A 14,437-nucleotide genomic window follows, 5' to 3' on the forward strand; every position below is an offset into this window, starting at 1 on the left:
TTTGGATTAGTATATTTTAATTAGACATTTTAGTGTGCCACTCAGTAAATGTCATTTTGATAGACTTAGAATAGTATAATTTTGGTTATATAAAACATGAAAGAATCTAGAATCAGTGAACAGGCTTGTATGTGCACACACATGTACGTGGACGCAATTCATATTAGTAAGTGTGTTTATTTCAGAATTGAAACTTTGTCTGAAATGCTGCATGCTAAGTTCTGCAATTTCCAGCCCCAATAGGAGAATATGACAGTAAAATTTTTCAGAAAGAGATTCTGTCGATCTGACTTAAAAACTGCGATGCAATGACAATGAGACATAAAAAAAAGGTGAGATTCAGCATCAGATGCACCCATGTCCCCGGGTCTTACATAAAAGATATTCCAAGTGGTGTTGCATAAGTCAGCGTTTATTGGAAGTACAAATAACACAGTTTCTTGTTACCAGTTCAATGAACAAAGTGACTTTAAGTAAACTAAGCATAGAGGAATCAGAATATTTCAGTAGCAGGTGGAGATTCAGTGTTTTTCACCATTCATTTGAGCAGTTGCAGGCCAATTCCCTTCTGGTAGAAATCCTATCAATTCTTCACTCTTGTTCAAAAAGTTAACTGTTTATGGCTAGTCCTTCTTACTTAATTTTTTTTTTTTTTGAGAGGATACAGTAACACATGGTTTTAGAGCTGCCGCAGTATCTAAGTAGAGTACTTGCCTTGCTGTGATTTTGAAATTGCTTTTCTGGTGTTTCACAGCATGAATACTGTTTGTCATATTGTTTATGTCTTTTTGGTTTTGTAGGTGGGGGGGAGACCCTTACCTTTTTTTGATTTTTTTGTTTTCTTTGGTGTATTTTTCAAAATAATTTTTATTATAAATTAATTTGTAACAGTTCTTTAGTTTTCTGCCCTGTAGAATGACCTTTGGAATAGATAATATTTTTTTACTTTGACATCAACCCTGGGAGAACAAAGATATGGTGGTTTCTTTTAGGTAAGTGAAAAATAGGTAGATAAGTTTGCATCACCCTTCTGAGTGAAAAGCAGGATAATTCCCTGAATATAAGAAGGTACGAGTTTTGTTTGGACTACAAAGTTGGAAATAAATTCCTCCTGAATCAAATTAACCTTGGCCGGTTTTATTCTCTCCCTGTTTGTTCCTTAGGTATGAACAACCTAAATGTGATAATGGTGCCAGAGCTCACCCAACAAAAACAAAGGATTTGTACAGAGGACGCCAGCTTCAAGGTCAGTGAAATCGATTTAGGTTTGTGCACTCAATACTTTGTTTATTCACTGTAGCAAATTAAAAAACAATTTCTTATCCTATATCAAAACAATGTATCTTTTAGATATCACTATATTGATTTGCCACTGACTGAAGTCTTTAACTTTGGAGCAAAGTGTGTCAATATGGGTCTTGGGATGTTGTCGGAGAAAGTAAGGCTCATTTTTCTCTAGTTTACTGGCAGTCACATTTACTTTCTGGAATTATTTCTTGCTGTTGTCATATTAGGGAAATCAGCAAATACATCTAGAATAACTTGGACCACAATTCATAATCCTTTTTCTAGCAAAATTCATGGGAAATTGGCCTCTGTCTTCAAATCAGTCAAAAAGATGTATCATCTTCCTTACTTTTTTCTAAGAGTATCCTTGTTAGTTTACCTTGGAATAATATATTTTTATTCTTCTCTGTTGTAGAAAAGAACCTTTTTGTTTATTAGCATTTTTATAAATGTTACACTTTTTATAAGCACGGAGTTCAGCAATATATGTGCCACATAAATCCTCAGACATGTGAAACTTAGTGGCAAATGCATATTTGGTGACAGTCAGAGTGATGATGTTTATCCATCATTTTGCCAGTCGGTACTTGCTTACTGAAGTTACTTACTGCTGTTGTAACTTCATGGAAGTTAGCAGGAATTTCAGTAATAATTTGAGAAAATATTTTGGACCTTGTTGTAGCCTTTCAATACTTAAAGAGGGCTTATAGGTAAGATGAAACCAAACTTCTTAGCAGGCCCTCTCGTGATAGGAAAAGGGGTAATGGTTTTAAACCAAAAGAGAGTGATTCAGATTAGATATAAGGATGAAATATTTTATGATGGGGGTCGTGAAACATTGCCCAGAGAAATGTTGGATGCCCTGTCCCTGGAGACATTCATGATCAGGCTGGAGCATCTCGATCTAGTTGAAGATGACCTGCTTCTTGTAGGGGGGTTGGACAAGATGACCTTCAAGGGTCCTTTCCAACCTAAATTATTTTATGCTATTTTACAATCCTTACTCCATGGAAACCAATGGAAAGTTAACCATCTTTGACAATTTATTTCACACAGCACTTGCATAGTTACAGGCTTGGATAATTACTTTATTTTATGTGTTTTTTTCTGAATGAAAAGAACTTGACTCAGAAGAGACTATAGCAGAGCAGAAGCTGAAGAAACAAGTTTTGTAGTAAAAGATATCACTTTCTGAACAGTCCTACCTTTTGCTAAAAATTTTGAAGAGCATTTGCTAGATGGAATCTTAGAGAGAGGATGGACAGGTGAAGGTTTTTAAGATTTCACATTTCTATTTCTTATCTAAATTGGTAATGCTTTTATACAGTACAGTAATAAATATTTATCCAAAATAAGATACAGTGCCAACTTTTTAGTAGAAATGAACCAGTGTTACTCAAAGTTTCTATTGTAAACAGTCTTGCAAAAGCATATTTGCATCGTCTATATTTAAATATAACATATAATTTCTTGGTGGTACCAGGACTGAATAAAGAATAAAGTAGGTTAATTGCATGCTTATTTTTATGGAATAATACATTTTTGAAAGGATGGGTTTGCTTGTTTTGAAGACTATAGCCACAAAAAATGTAGCCCTGGGTGAAACCACTGTGACTGCCTGCTGTGTAAAATGAGGAAGATTTTAAAATTAATTACTTTACTGCTATGAATGATCCTAAGTGGGATAAACCCCACCAGAAGATTCTCAAATGGGTTAAATTGGCATAGTTCATGAGCTACGCTGGTTTATACTACCTGAAAGTTTGAACCCATTACATATTAAGACAAATGCTTTTAGTAATATTGTGCAAATAAATCAAGATACAATTTTTGGCAAGCACTGATATCTTGTTAAGGTAAAATTGTGGAAGGTAAGGGCACCTTGGAGTCTACAGTAAAATTCCCACTGATTTAAACTGAGCTAAGAATATGTCTTCAAATCCTAAGGCTAACCTAATATAAAGCATCTGAAACTGAAGGCTAATCTGATGTTTGTAAGGACGATCCAAGCCACCTGTATCTCTTAGTTTGGGCTGGAAGTTACACAATAATAATTCTTCCCATTAGATTTCTAGTTGTTTTTTTAAAGCCAAAGCATTTTTCTGAGGTTACTTGTGTTTATGATCCTTCTCAGAAACTAGTTATTGCAAGATAATGAAAATGAACTCAAAAAGGAGTCTAGAGAGCGTCACATACTGGGGAAATGGAAGGGGTTTTTACTTTTCTCATAGTCAGAGTTTTCAAATACTTGTATTTTGACCTTTTGTTCTCCTCTGTCTTATACAGTAAAATGGGAGCCCTGTCATGAAGTGACATATTCTGTAAAGAGTCTTGAATTTTTTTTCCTCATGCTTTAGGATTACTTGTTTCAGTAACCAGCTTTATACACAAGCTGATCAAGAGCATTTAGAAAGGTATAGCATAAGGGTACTAAACATATAGTATGATGGAATGAGATGTAGATGCTGCTGTATTTTCCTAAAATCAGGAGTGGTGATAGGTCAAATTCAGCCAAGCTTAAGAAATATCACTTGCTGAAACTGTAATTTTTCAGGCTGGGTCTGTGGGTGAAGGTATTCTCAAGCATTATATGTATTCACTACTTTTTAATAATCAGTAAAATATTTTTAAACTCATATCCTCAAGAAGTGTATATCTATTGGTAAATTACATATATATACTACTGTAATAATAAATTAAGTACATTGTAAAACATTTGCAAATACAGAAGTTAAAAAAAGGATGAAATAACCATAACTTTATTTTTTTTAATGTAATCTATTAATAGTGCAAAAAATGTTTTCTTCCTGCGCTTCAGCTGTGCCTCTCCTGGGGTACATGCACCCCAGCTTGGATACAGTGGGTAGGCTACCTGTTCATAAAGCTAGTCTGGCCTCTGCTGGAAGAAATCTGGATAAAGGGACTTTGATATGTAGGAGAGCAAGACATGCTAGCATACTGAGACAGTGTTAGACTACTCAGATAATTTACCTCATGGACAAATCTTCTTATTTAAAAAGTATGCATTGAATGCAAGAAGTCGCTGTTTTAGGCTCCTCTATGTGTGAGGGCTGGATAAACTTTGAATAATCCTTTATATGGTTTAAGATTTTTGTATTCTTATTTAACCTGGGAATTTATCTGTTTTTCCTGTAACATAATTTTCATTACCCAGACCTGAAATTCAAAAAGTAATTGAAAAATTTTTTCAAGTATTATGGGAAATGTCATTTTGCTCACAAAATATTTTTTAATTAGAAGTACCCTTATCTTTTGTGAAGGAAAGAAAACCAAAACCCAATAAAAAATGAGTAAGTGGCTCAAAAGTTTCAGTGGGGGACACAATGCCAAGCTGGCATTTCAGACTTTCAGACTTTACTGTGTTGCTATAGTTTTGTGGCTTTGAATCATATTGCTAATTTTGTTTACATTTCATTTTGGTTTGTTTAAGTTTCTCCTTTTCTTTAACACAATATGTTTTTCTTTAAGTCCCTACAGTTGTGATAGTTCCTTTCATATAAAGGGATAATTTGGCAGGGGAAACAATAGTCTGGAAATGACAGTGCCTCATTCACTGTAACAGTAATACAATCTACTGACTTGGTTGTCAATCTACTAAAACCCTGAAAGTCTCCCTTTTCTATTTTCTCTAAATAGCATAGCTCTTCACTGTTGAATATTTAGTTTTCCTTAATGTTGATCTCATTTACCAAGCTGGAACCCGGTAGAATGCATCCGTTGCATTAAAAGTTACTGTAGATTTCTACTGCTGAAATAAAATCAGCATTTCACTCCTTTTTTGTCCTTTCTGGCAATTCCTTATTTCAGATGCTTCTCATTACAATTTTTGATTCTAGAGCATTTCTCAAAACAAGATGTAGTATTTTGGGGTTTTGATAGCACTGAGTTAATAAGCATCTGAAAGGATTCAATTTTTACTGTCTAGGGTTTAGTCAATGGCAGAAGAAGGATCCAAATTAGTTTACACAGCCTTTATGAGGACAGATTTTGAATCTTATATTTGGACAAGAGTATAGACCATGCCCCCTCCTCCCCACAACACAAAACTAAAACCCAGTGCTTTGCATGAAGGGCCTAAACTCTGCTAATCGTTCTGTTGGTACTGTGATGGTCTACAGTTTAGGACAAGCTTAGAACATTAAAAAACATTACTAAGTTGAAATGTCTTAATGCAGGTCCCCTGCATAGTCAATCAACTTAATAACAAAAAAAACCAAAAAAACAACTCTTAAACCCCTTCCTTTAATGTGAACTGCAGATTGTTTTCTACTTTCATAGCCTAATAATGAGTCAGCTACTGTTTGTCCTAGGGGCTTTTGTAAGCTTAGTTTAACCTTGTCATTCAAGCAGTTAATATTTTCTGCTGCAAATCATGCATGAGAGCTCTTTAATTCATCTGTTTATTTCATATTTGTGTTACTTAAGAGAAACAAATGTATTCTAACTGCCCAATTTTCTTCCTATTGTAATGGCTTTATTTATTGTTTCTGATTGGGTAATCCTGCACTGACTCTGAACAGTTTATGTTTCATGGAGCAAAACTCATGATTTAAGGTATGGGTGAATTATGTATGGATAAATACTGTTTACTTTTGGTTGTTGGCAGTGCATCTTCTTTTTCCAAAGTTAAAGACAAATAGTTGGAAACACTCAAACCGCGATGATGCAAGACCCACAGCCAAACAACCATCATGTGAAGTATTTCACTTAAAGGCACCTTTAAAGAAAAAGAAAGTGATAGAAGCTTAACTGCTTTTACTTTTGAGGTACATTCTGTTTTATAGTGGTTCCAGTTTTGACCATTAGCGTGTCAGATTTCATAAGGTGCCAGACCATTTCTCAGCTAAAATGCTAAGGTACCTCCACTGCCCTGCCTCATCTTGCTTTCTCTGTTTCCTCTGTGTAGTCTGGTACCAGCACCAAGTAGAAACTAATCTTACCTACTTCACATTTCTTAAACATTTGAATGACTAAAAACTTTGTGCTTTTTTAAAGGTATCGGTTAAGGTATAACGCAGATTATATACACATTCCTGCCTTCCCATGAGCTTCAAATTGTTAGGTCAATTGGCATGTAACTGTCTCCGCTGAGCTGTGATTTAAAAGGATTATATTTTTATGATGTAACCAGCTTTCTGGCTGCATGAGCTAATATTCAAAATACCCCTTTCTGCTATTGAATCTTAAAGCTCCAGGTTGTCAACCAATAATTTCAAGTTTGCAGCTGTTTTGAATGAGTCTATAACCATCATCCTGAGCCCTGTGCTGCTTTATGTACCAAAAGGTTCTTGGCAGAAATACTCTTTATGGAGCAGACTTGCCTAGTGAAGTGTTAAACTACGACCAGAAAATGAAGAAAAGCTGGTGTGAACTTTCATGGCAGGGATGGCAGAACTGAACAGCTGCATGACAAGTTAATGGAGGGGACCTGCCTGGAGCATGGTGAGGTCTGCAGAGAGGACGTGAGGCTCAACAGCAAGGTGCAACTCCCAGAGCTAGAAGTTAGCAATGGAAGCTGAATGAAGCCCCCATAATCCAAGAGGGATTGGTGACCTGCTATGCCAATTAGACACCCATAATTCTGTGGGCCCAGAAAGGATGCACCTGACAGTAATGAGAGACCTGGCAAGAGAGCTTGTAAAGTCCTTTTGAATCATTTACTTGCAGTTGTGGTTAACTGGAGAAGTCCCAGTTGAGTGGTAATTTGGAAATGTAACACCCATCTTCAAGAACAGTCGGAAGGATGATCTGGGGAGCTACAGGCCTGTCAGCCTAACTTTTGCAACAGGGAAGGTCATGGAGCAGATTTTCATGAGTGCCATCACACAGCACATGCAGGACAACTAGGAGGCCAGGCCCAGCCAGTGTGTGTTTATGAAAGCACACAGTGCTTGAGCAACCTGATCTCCTTCTATGAGAAGGTGACCTGCTTAGTAGATGAGGGAAAGGCTATGATTGTTGAGTATTTAGACTTCAATAAAGCCTTTGACACCATCTTCCACAGAATTCTCCTGGATAAATTGAGGCTTTTCATGGCTTGGACAGGTGCAGTCTTCACTAGGTTAAAAGCTCTCTGGATGACTGGGCCCAGAGAGTAGTAGACAATGAAACTAAATCCAGTTGGTGACCAGTCACTAGTGTGTTCCCCAGGGCTCAATATTGGGGTCAGTCCTGTTTAACATCTCTATCTATGATTTGGATGAGAGGATCGAGTACATCCTCAGTAAGTTCCCAGATGCCACCAAATTAGGTGCGAGTGCTGATCTGATGAAGCATAGGAAGGCTCTGCAGAGGGATCTAGACATGCTGGATCCATGGGCTGTGGACAACTGCATGAGATTCAAAAAGGCAAAGTGCCAGGTGCTGCACTTGTGTCGCAACAACCCTGTGCATCGATATAAGCTTGGGGAAGAGTGGCTTGAGACCTGCTCAGCAGAAAGGGACTTGGGGGTGCTGTTTGACAGCTGGCTGGGTATGAGCCAACAGTGTGCCCAGATGGCCAAGAAGGCCAATGACATCTTGGCCTGTATGAAGAATAATGTGGCCAGCAGGACTAGAGAAATGATAGTCCCATTGTACTCAGCACTAGTGAGACAACACCTCAAGTCCTATGTGCGGTTCTGGTCCCCTCACAATAAGAAAGACTTTGAGGTGCTAGAGTGTGTCCAGAGAAGAGGAACAAAGTTGGTGAAGGGTCTGGAGCACAAGTCTTGTGAGGAGCAGCTGAGGGAGCTGGGGATGTTTAGCCTGAAGAAGAGGAGTCTCAGGGAAGACCTCATTGCTCTCTACAACTACCGGAAAGGAAGCTCTAGTGAGGTGGAGGTTAGTCTCTTCTGTCATGTCTCAAGCAAGAGGATGAGAGGAAATGGCCTGATGTTGCATCTGGGGAATTTCACATTAAATGTTTGAAAAAATTTTGCACTGAAAGACTGTTTTGGCATTGGAGTAAGCTGCCCAGGGAGGTGGTGGAGTCACTGTCTCTGGAAGTGTTAAGAAGTGTCTGGATGTAGAACTTGGGCATATAGTTTGTGGATGGTTAGGTTGGTGATAAGTTGATGGTTGGACTAGATGGTTTTGAAGGTCTCTTTCGACTTCGATGATGCTGTGGTTCTGTGCAGAGGGGTGCTGGAGGGCCAGGAATGCTCCTTCTCAGTTCTATGGTGCTGGAGGAGGAAGGGAAATTACTGCTTCCCCTCCTAAAACAGTTGCTATCTCCTCTAGTGTACATAGTGGTGGCCTGAGGAGGGGGTCGGGCAGAGGCAGTACTCCTCACCACTACATAGCTCTATGGGTCAAGCCTCCATACAAAGAGGGAGATTTGCAGCAGTAAGTACTGAGCCACTAGTATGGCTTCAGAGCAGTTGAAACTCAAAAGAGGACTCTGTCTCTTAAACCTACAAGAGTTTCCTTGGGCTTTTGGATTTAGTAACTTCAATATTATTACCCTATTGTCTGGCTGTATGAGCATATTTTAGTTTCCTGGTGGGCAGTTTTGCTCCAGAGGGCCTGCTCCAGTTCTGAAAGTTATTTTTCAAGGCTATGTGGATCATATTTATTTCCTTCACACCCTCTTCTGTCCATCTCCCCATCCTGATTTAACAACTAATGGTCTGGCCACTGTTGCTTTATTTTTGCCTCAGTTTGTAGTAATTTCTTATCAAAATGATTAAACCCCCCCCCCAAACCTAAGCAGAAATATTAATATCTGAAACAAGAAAAAATCTCAAGCATACAACCTAAGAGCTGCTGTATCTTTCAGTCATGTGTGAATTTGTCTATAAAAATTACAGTAAAAGCATCTGTGCTTCTAGTAAAATGCCAGTGAAAGACACAGCTGTTTCATAGCTAGCAAGAGAAAAGCTTGCTAATTAAAGGTGATGCTACTGGCTCAGCAGCAGCATTTCATTCATCACTCTAGTTTGTATTAACCAAAAACTTAATGTTTATTTTAAAGGGCTGTATTAGGACTAATAAATACTGATGTAATTTGCTTCTCAGCATTTGACTATGCCAAAGAATATAAATTCTGTTTCTCATGATGCCTTTAGGCATCACTCACCTCCCTGGTTACTGTCCTCCTTTTCCAGACAAAGGCATTTTTAAAGACAGCAGCCCTGCCTGTTGTGCTGCTCTTTTCCATTGGGTCCATTACTGTCAGCGTGAGCAGTGGGGCACCTCCCAGAGAACATGCCCAGAAAGGGAGAACATTCTCCTGTGCCTGGCTGGCTTCCCAGGAACTTGTCACACAAGAGTCGTACCGTGGCTGTGTCTGCTCCAGCGTTTTTGAAACGAGTTTCTTATTGTGTTTTATGCCTTCTTGGCCAGAGAGTGAATAAGTGAGAGGATGCTTTCCCCCATCTAAGCCCTTCCTAAGTCTGAGTGTATGTCAGAAAGTTCCACTGACCCTCATAAAGGTGCTTTGCTTCACTTGTCAATGATGTAAACATGTAGAGAAATGCTGCCCTCTACACTATATGATTTTGCCACTGATTCTGATAAAGATGGACCCTTTTCTTCCATCTTTACCAGGAAAATTATTATTTTAGATGGATATATACATACATACATTATATATATATATATAAAGATACGTATGCATAAAAATATTTGATTTCCCATCAACAAGAAGCAATAAACTGTGAAAGATTTTTTACCATAAAGCTTTGGTGAAGCTAAAAATTACATTTCAGAAAGATATTTTATTTCCTACTTTTAATTTCTCTATACATTTAAATTCATACATTTAATCCATAATATTATATTTACTCTCCTTTTATCTTTGATTTTCTTTTAATACCAAAAAGACAAAGAAGGAAGTGAATTTATGTGAAATGTTTCAATGCAGAGATTAACCAAATCAAGAAATCCAAAAACCAGAGCAAAACAGTACATGTTAAACGGCTTTGTTTCTTTTAACAAGAACTCTGCAGAAAATACATGTGACTACTGAGAAAATCAAGATACTTACTCTCCTCCAAAAGAAATCTAAGGTTTACAGTGAAAATACTACAGATTCTTTTAAAAGAGCTCTCATGACTGTAGATACTGAGGTATTCTCTGTGCACAGCATAAAATCGTAGCATAAGTAGAGTAAAACTTTGATCACATTGAAACCTAAAAGGGATTAAAATATTTGTCCTAACTGAATAAACTTTGATGCTGTATTCTTAAAGTTACTAATCTTCAAGAAATGCTTTTGAGAAATCTTGAAATAATCTCTGGTACAGTGAAGATGTAGGAGAGATATATCATAATAACTTGAAGCAACTGGATTGCAGCTCTTGGGTGATCAGTAAAAAAAAAAAACAGCACGAGAGGGGAAGATTGATATAGAATAACCTCAGTGTTTTCTGCCAGAATGCCTACAATCATTATCGTCTTGCAATCTGAAAGCTGTCAGGGAAAACTCATATGACTGAACGGAAAAGGCAAAAACCTTTTAGTCTGCCAGGGCTGCAGTCATAATGAAAAATGACACCTGAACCTTATCATGACAGTGAGTGGGAGTCGCATAATAAGACAGTATTTCCTCAGAGGCACATGGTATAGGGCTTCTCTTTATAATCTGATATAAAAACATCTGAATAAAAACATGTGGTGGATTTGTAACACTGTTCCCTTCAAAATGAATATCTTGTTTTGTTGTGTTTTCATACCTGGATACAAGTTCTCCTTTATTATGTGGCAGAAACAGCTCTCATGTTTAATTTCTGGACAGGGAAAAATAAATATTTTCATTTCAGATTGAACATATATCTGCAGCTATGTTTTTGAGAGGGAACAGCAATGGTTAGGCATTTATTCCTTGTGTTTAGTCACTTGGAGAAGTGTTCCAATTTTCACAGTGAGTTCAATGGGATTTTCTGTTCCCATCAACTTTGAAAATATCCTGTACTTCTAATAAACCACCATAGAAATTTTGTGTTTTGTATCAAATAGTGACTTTTTGAAATGCAGTGTTATGAGGGTAGGGTTTGTGAAAAATTAGTCCACTGCAAGACTTCACACTTCCTAATGTTATGAGTAACTTAATGCATAATACAGAAATAACATCAATTTTGGCTGATGAGTAGTGAATGAAAGTGTCAAGCAATGAGTCTAGTTCACTTGCCAAGGAAAATTATCAAGGTGTAGTCAAAATTGTTGATGCTCTGATCTCTCATCAGTGGATATATTTTTCTGAAGAAAATATTTTTATTTTAGCCTATTGCAAAAGGTTAAAAAATTTCCTCCTCATGAGCTCTCAGTTGTGAAGGCCTAGATGTATTATTCGCCTAAGGAATAACATCATGTATTTGAAAACCACTGAGAGAGTCTCACATGCACTGTCATGCAAAATATTTAGCCGTCTGCAAAAAAAAAGAGATTACTTTGTTCATCTCTTTGAGAAAAAGGCTGTCTCTGACAATCACGGTTTCCATTCAATGCTCACATTTTCTAAATATCAGCACGGTTTACCTAAAAAGATCGGTGGAACTGATCATCAGTCTAAGAGGCAAAGTCAGTGTTGCATGTTCTCACTGAGGTTAGCTTTGTTTTACAAAGTAAAATATCATTATTGAACTTAATTTCCAAGTGAGGCTCAAAGATAATGCCCGATTATGTCTCCCTAGAAATACTAGATCAAAAACATGATTAACTTTGCATGCTATGCCTTTGTGAGGAACTGCTGCAGCCTTGGTGCAGCCACAGATAGAGGATACCATCCCTGCTACTATTAACATGGAGAACCTGGAACCAGAGATGAGCTTGGGAAGTCTCTGTGGTTAATATTGTTAACTTTTTGTATCTTGGTAGTTTATAGTTGTACAGTCTGGGATCCCGGCATTCTGGGCACTGTGCAAACACAGAATAACAAAATGATGCCTGGAAAATTTGCAGCCTAGCTGACTGTAAAGCCACTTGGACAATGGGTGGATAGATGCCATCAGCTGGAGAGGCAGTGAAAGTTTCTTCCAATTCCTCAAAGTGCTTCAGTGTGCCAGCATGTGTCACCTCCATTTCATACTGGCTGAGCCTATGCCAGCTGGCTTTCCTCCAGGTCCTTTTTCTCATCAGGTGTTTAGACAGCAGAGAATGTATTTTTCTGTACTCAGTGAAGAGATGTAGAACAAATATTGTCGTTCACAACGATGACAGTGTATACCAGACTACCTCAGTGGTTTTTAAATGATGTTATTCCTTGGTTAAATACAAATTCTAGGCCTTCACAACTGAGACCCCCAAGGAGGAAATGAAATTACTCCATACAAACATCTGGGAATTCTTTCAAAGGATTCAGAATGCTTCACAAGGTTCAGAAAGTTTCTTCTCTATAGCTCAGCAGGAGTGCTACTGTTCATAGATTCCTGATGTTAGCATATGGCAAAAATCCATGAGTAATTTCAGGACATGAATTAATCACAAATTTTGCCCTTTACACTTACGATGTTCTTGAATTTGTTTGCTATCTAGAAATGTCTTCTGGTAAAGCCTCTTACTCTGTAAGTCATCCACAAGCAATTCATTGTAAATATTCCTAAAATATAATCCATGACCTGCTGAACCCTGATCCTGCAAACAGTTACTCACATTCTTGTGCTTAGTTCCATTAAAATCAAAGAAACTTTTACATGTGGTTGTAAAGTTAAGCCCAGGCATAACTGTTTGTAGGACGAAGGTTTAGGTTGTTCCATAACCCTTGATATTCTACGTGATATGTAGTCTCTGTTTGTTAAATGAGACTCAGGCACTCAAAACCAGTGCAAAGTCAGGGTTTTTCAGTCCCAGGGTATTACTCCTGTTCCCTAACTGGAGAGTTACAGAATCCTTCCTTACAAGTCTGAATTTTGGGTTATTTGAGTACATAATCCAGATTTGCTGGTAGTGATCCAACTTGAAACTAGCTTTGGAGCACAGTTAAATACAAAGAAAAGGTTATTGAATCAAGTTCATTTAAGGAACAGAGTGAATATTCACCAGCTTTTTTGATGATTTCTTGATCACTACAGAGCCTTCTGTGCTGTGAACTTTATAATGGGGAAAAGTACTGATAAGCAGAGTTTCTAGGCTTTGTAGCCATCCGGAGTTCTAATGGAAAATTTTTACTAGAGCTGGACAGATTTGTTTGCAGAAAATAAACCCAGAGTTTGAAAATTTGCTTAGCTCACTGAAGAGAAAACCAGAGTCTAGGAACAGCTGTTGACTGGCATGTTCAACTATGTAGTTAGCTACATGTTGTCTACTATACATCCAGTGGTGAAAAGAATATATAGCATTTTGAATTTAACATATAAATTGCATTTGTCATTTGTTTCCACAATCTCACTTACTACTATTGCTGTGTCTCTCTTATTTTCACCATTTCAAGCAGGAAGGCATCATAAAAAAGTCTATTGGCTGTGTACCTATTTGCATATATATGCATCTAAATATGATCTCCAGTGACTCAAAAGAGTGACTCCTTCATATATGCTGGAGATTTCCATCCTGTAATTTCAGTTCAGAGAAGTGGTATTTAAATGGTCACGAAACAGGATCTCTGAACTACCTAAAATAAAAGATTCCTGATTTTCCATTAGGATATGTAATACATGTTTATACACTATGTTTTTCAATATATATGGTAACTGGTCTTTTAGGCCTTAAATGTAGAAAGTCAATTTGAAGTTAATTAGAGAAGGATTTTATTAGTTAGAATTTTTATCTCCTGCTGAAATCTGTATGGTTGAATTCACAGTATCAAAGAAAGAGCTGGAAGGATACAAAAATATTCCTAATAAAAAGTTTACAAACTCTCTAAAATATTTATACAAGAGAGTTTTGGATTCTTTATTCCCCAAATAATGTGTACTTGTACAAGGTTTCTGATGGTATATTGTAGAATAGTTTCTACTGGTGCTTGCTTGGGGGAAATGTGTGCTTTTAATTTCACCCACAACCCACAATTTTCACACAGGAATAATGTGTGTCTGATTCCTGTAGATTAAAATTGTTTATATGATCGCTAATATAGCCCTAAATTTGAATCTGTGTTTGTACTAACATGCACATATACACACAGAGATCCTCTTATGCGTCTCAACTTACCCTCCTATGAAAGGATCATAAAAAGGTTCTACTTATGAAAATATTCCATATATATTCTCAA

At 37.3% G+C, this 14,437-nt stretch overlaps 1 protein-coding gene across 5 annotated transcripts in view; it reads left to right on the forward strand.

Annotated features, from left to right (window-relative positions):
• The window catches only part of SMOC2 (SPARC related modular calcium binding 2), a 139,010-nt gene that overhangs the window by 101,000 nt on the left and 23,573 nt on the right, over positions 1-14,437 (forward strand). For all 5 annotated transcript variants that reach the window (XM_027634075.1, XM_027634077.1, XM_027634079.1 and 2 more), the window contains one exon: positions 1,164-1,246. In XM_027634075.1, coding sequence (XP_027489876.1) covers positions 1,164-1,246 — 83 coding nt within the window. The remainder of the gene's footprint in view (positions 1-1,163; positions 1,247-14,437) is intronic.

This window comes from Corapipo altera, unplaced genomic scaffold (genome assembly GCF_003945725.1).
Source record: "Corapipo altera isolate COAL_440 unplaced genomic scaffold, ASM394572v1 2b, whole genome shotgun sequence".
Taxonomy (NCBI): Eukaryota; Metazoa; Chordata; class Aves; order Passeriformes; family Pipridae; genus Corapipo; species Corapipo altera.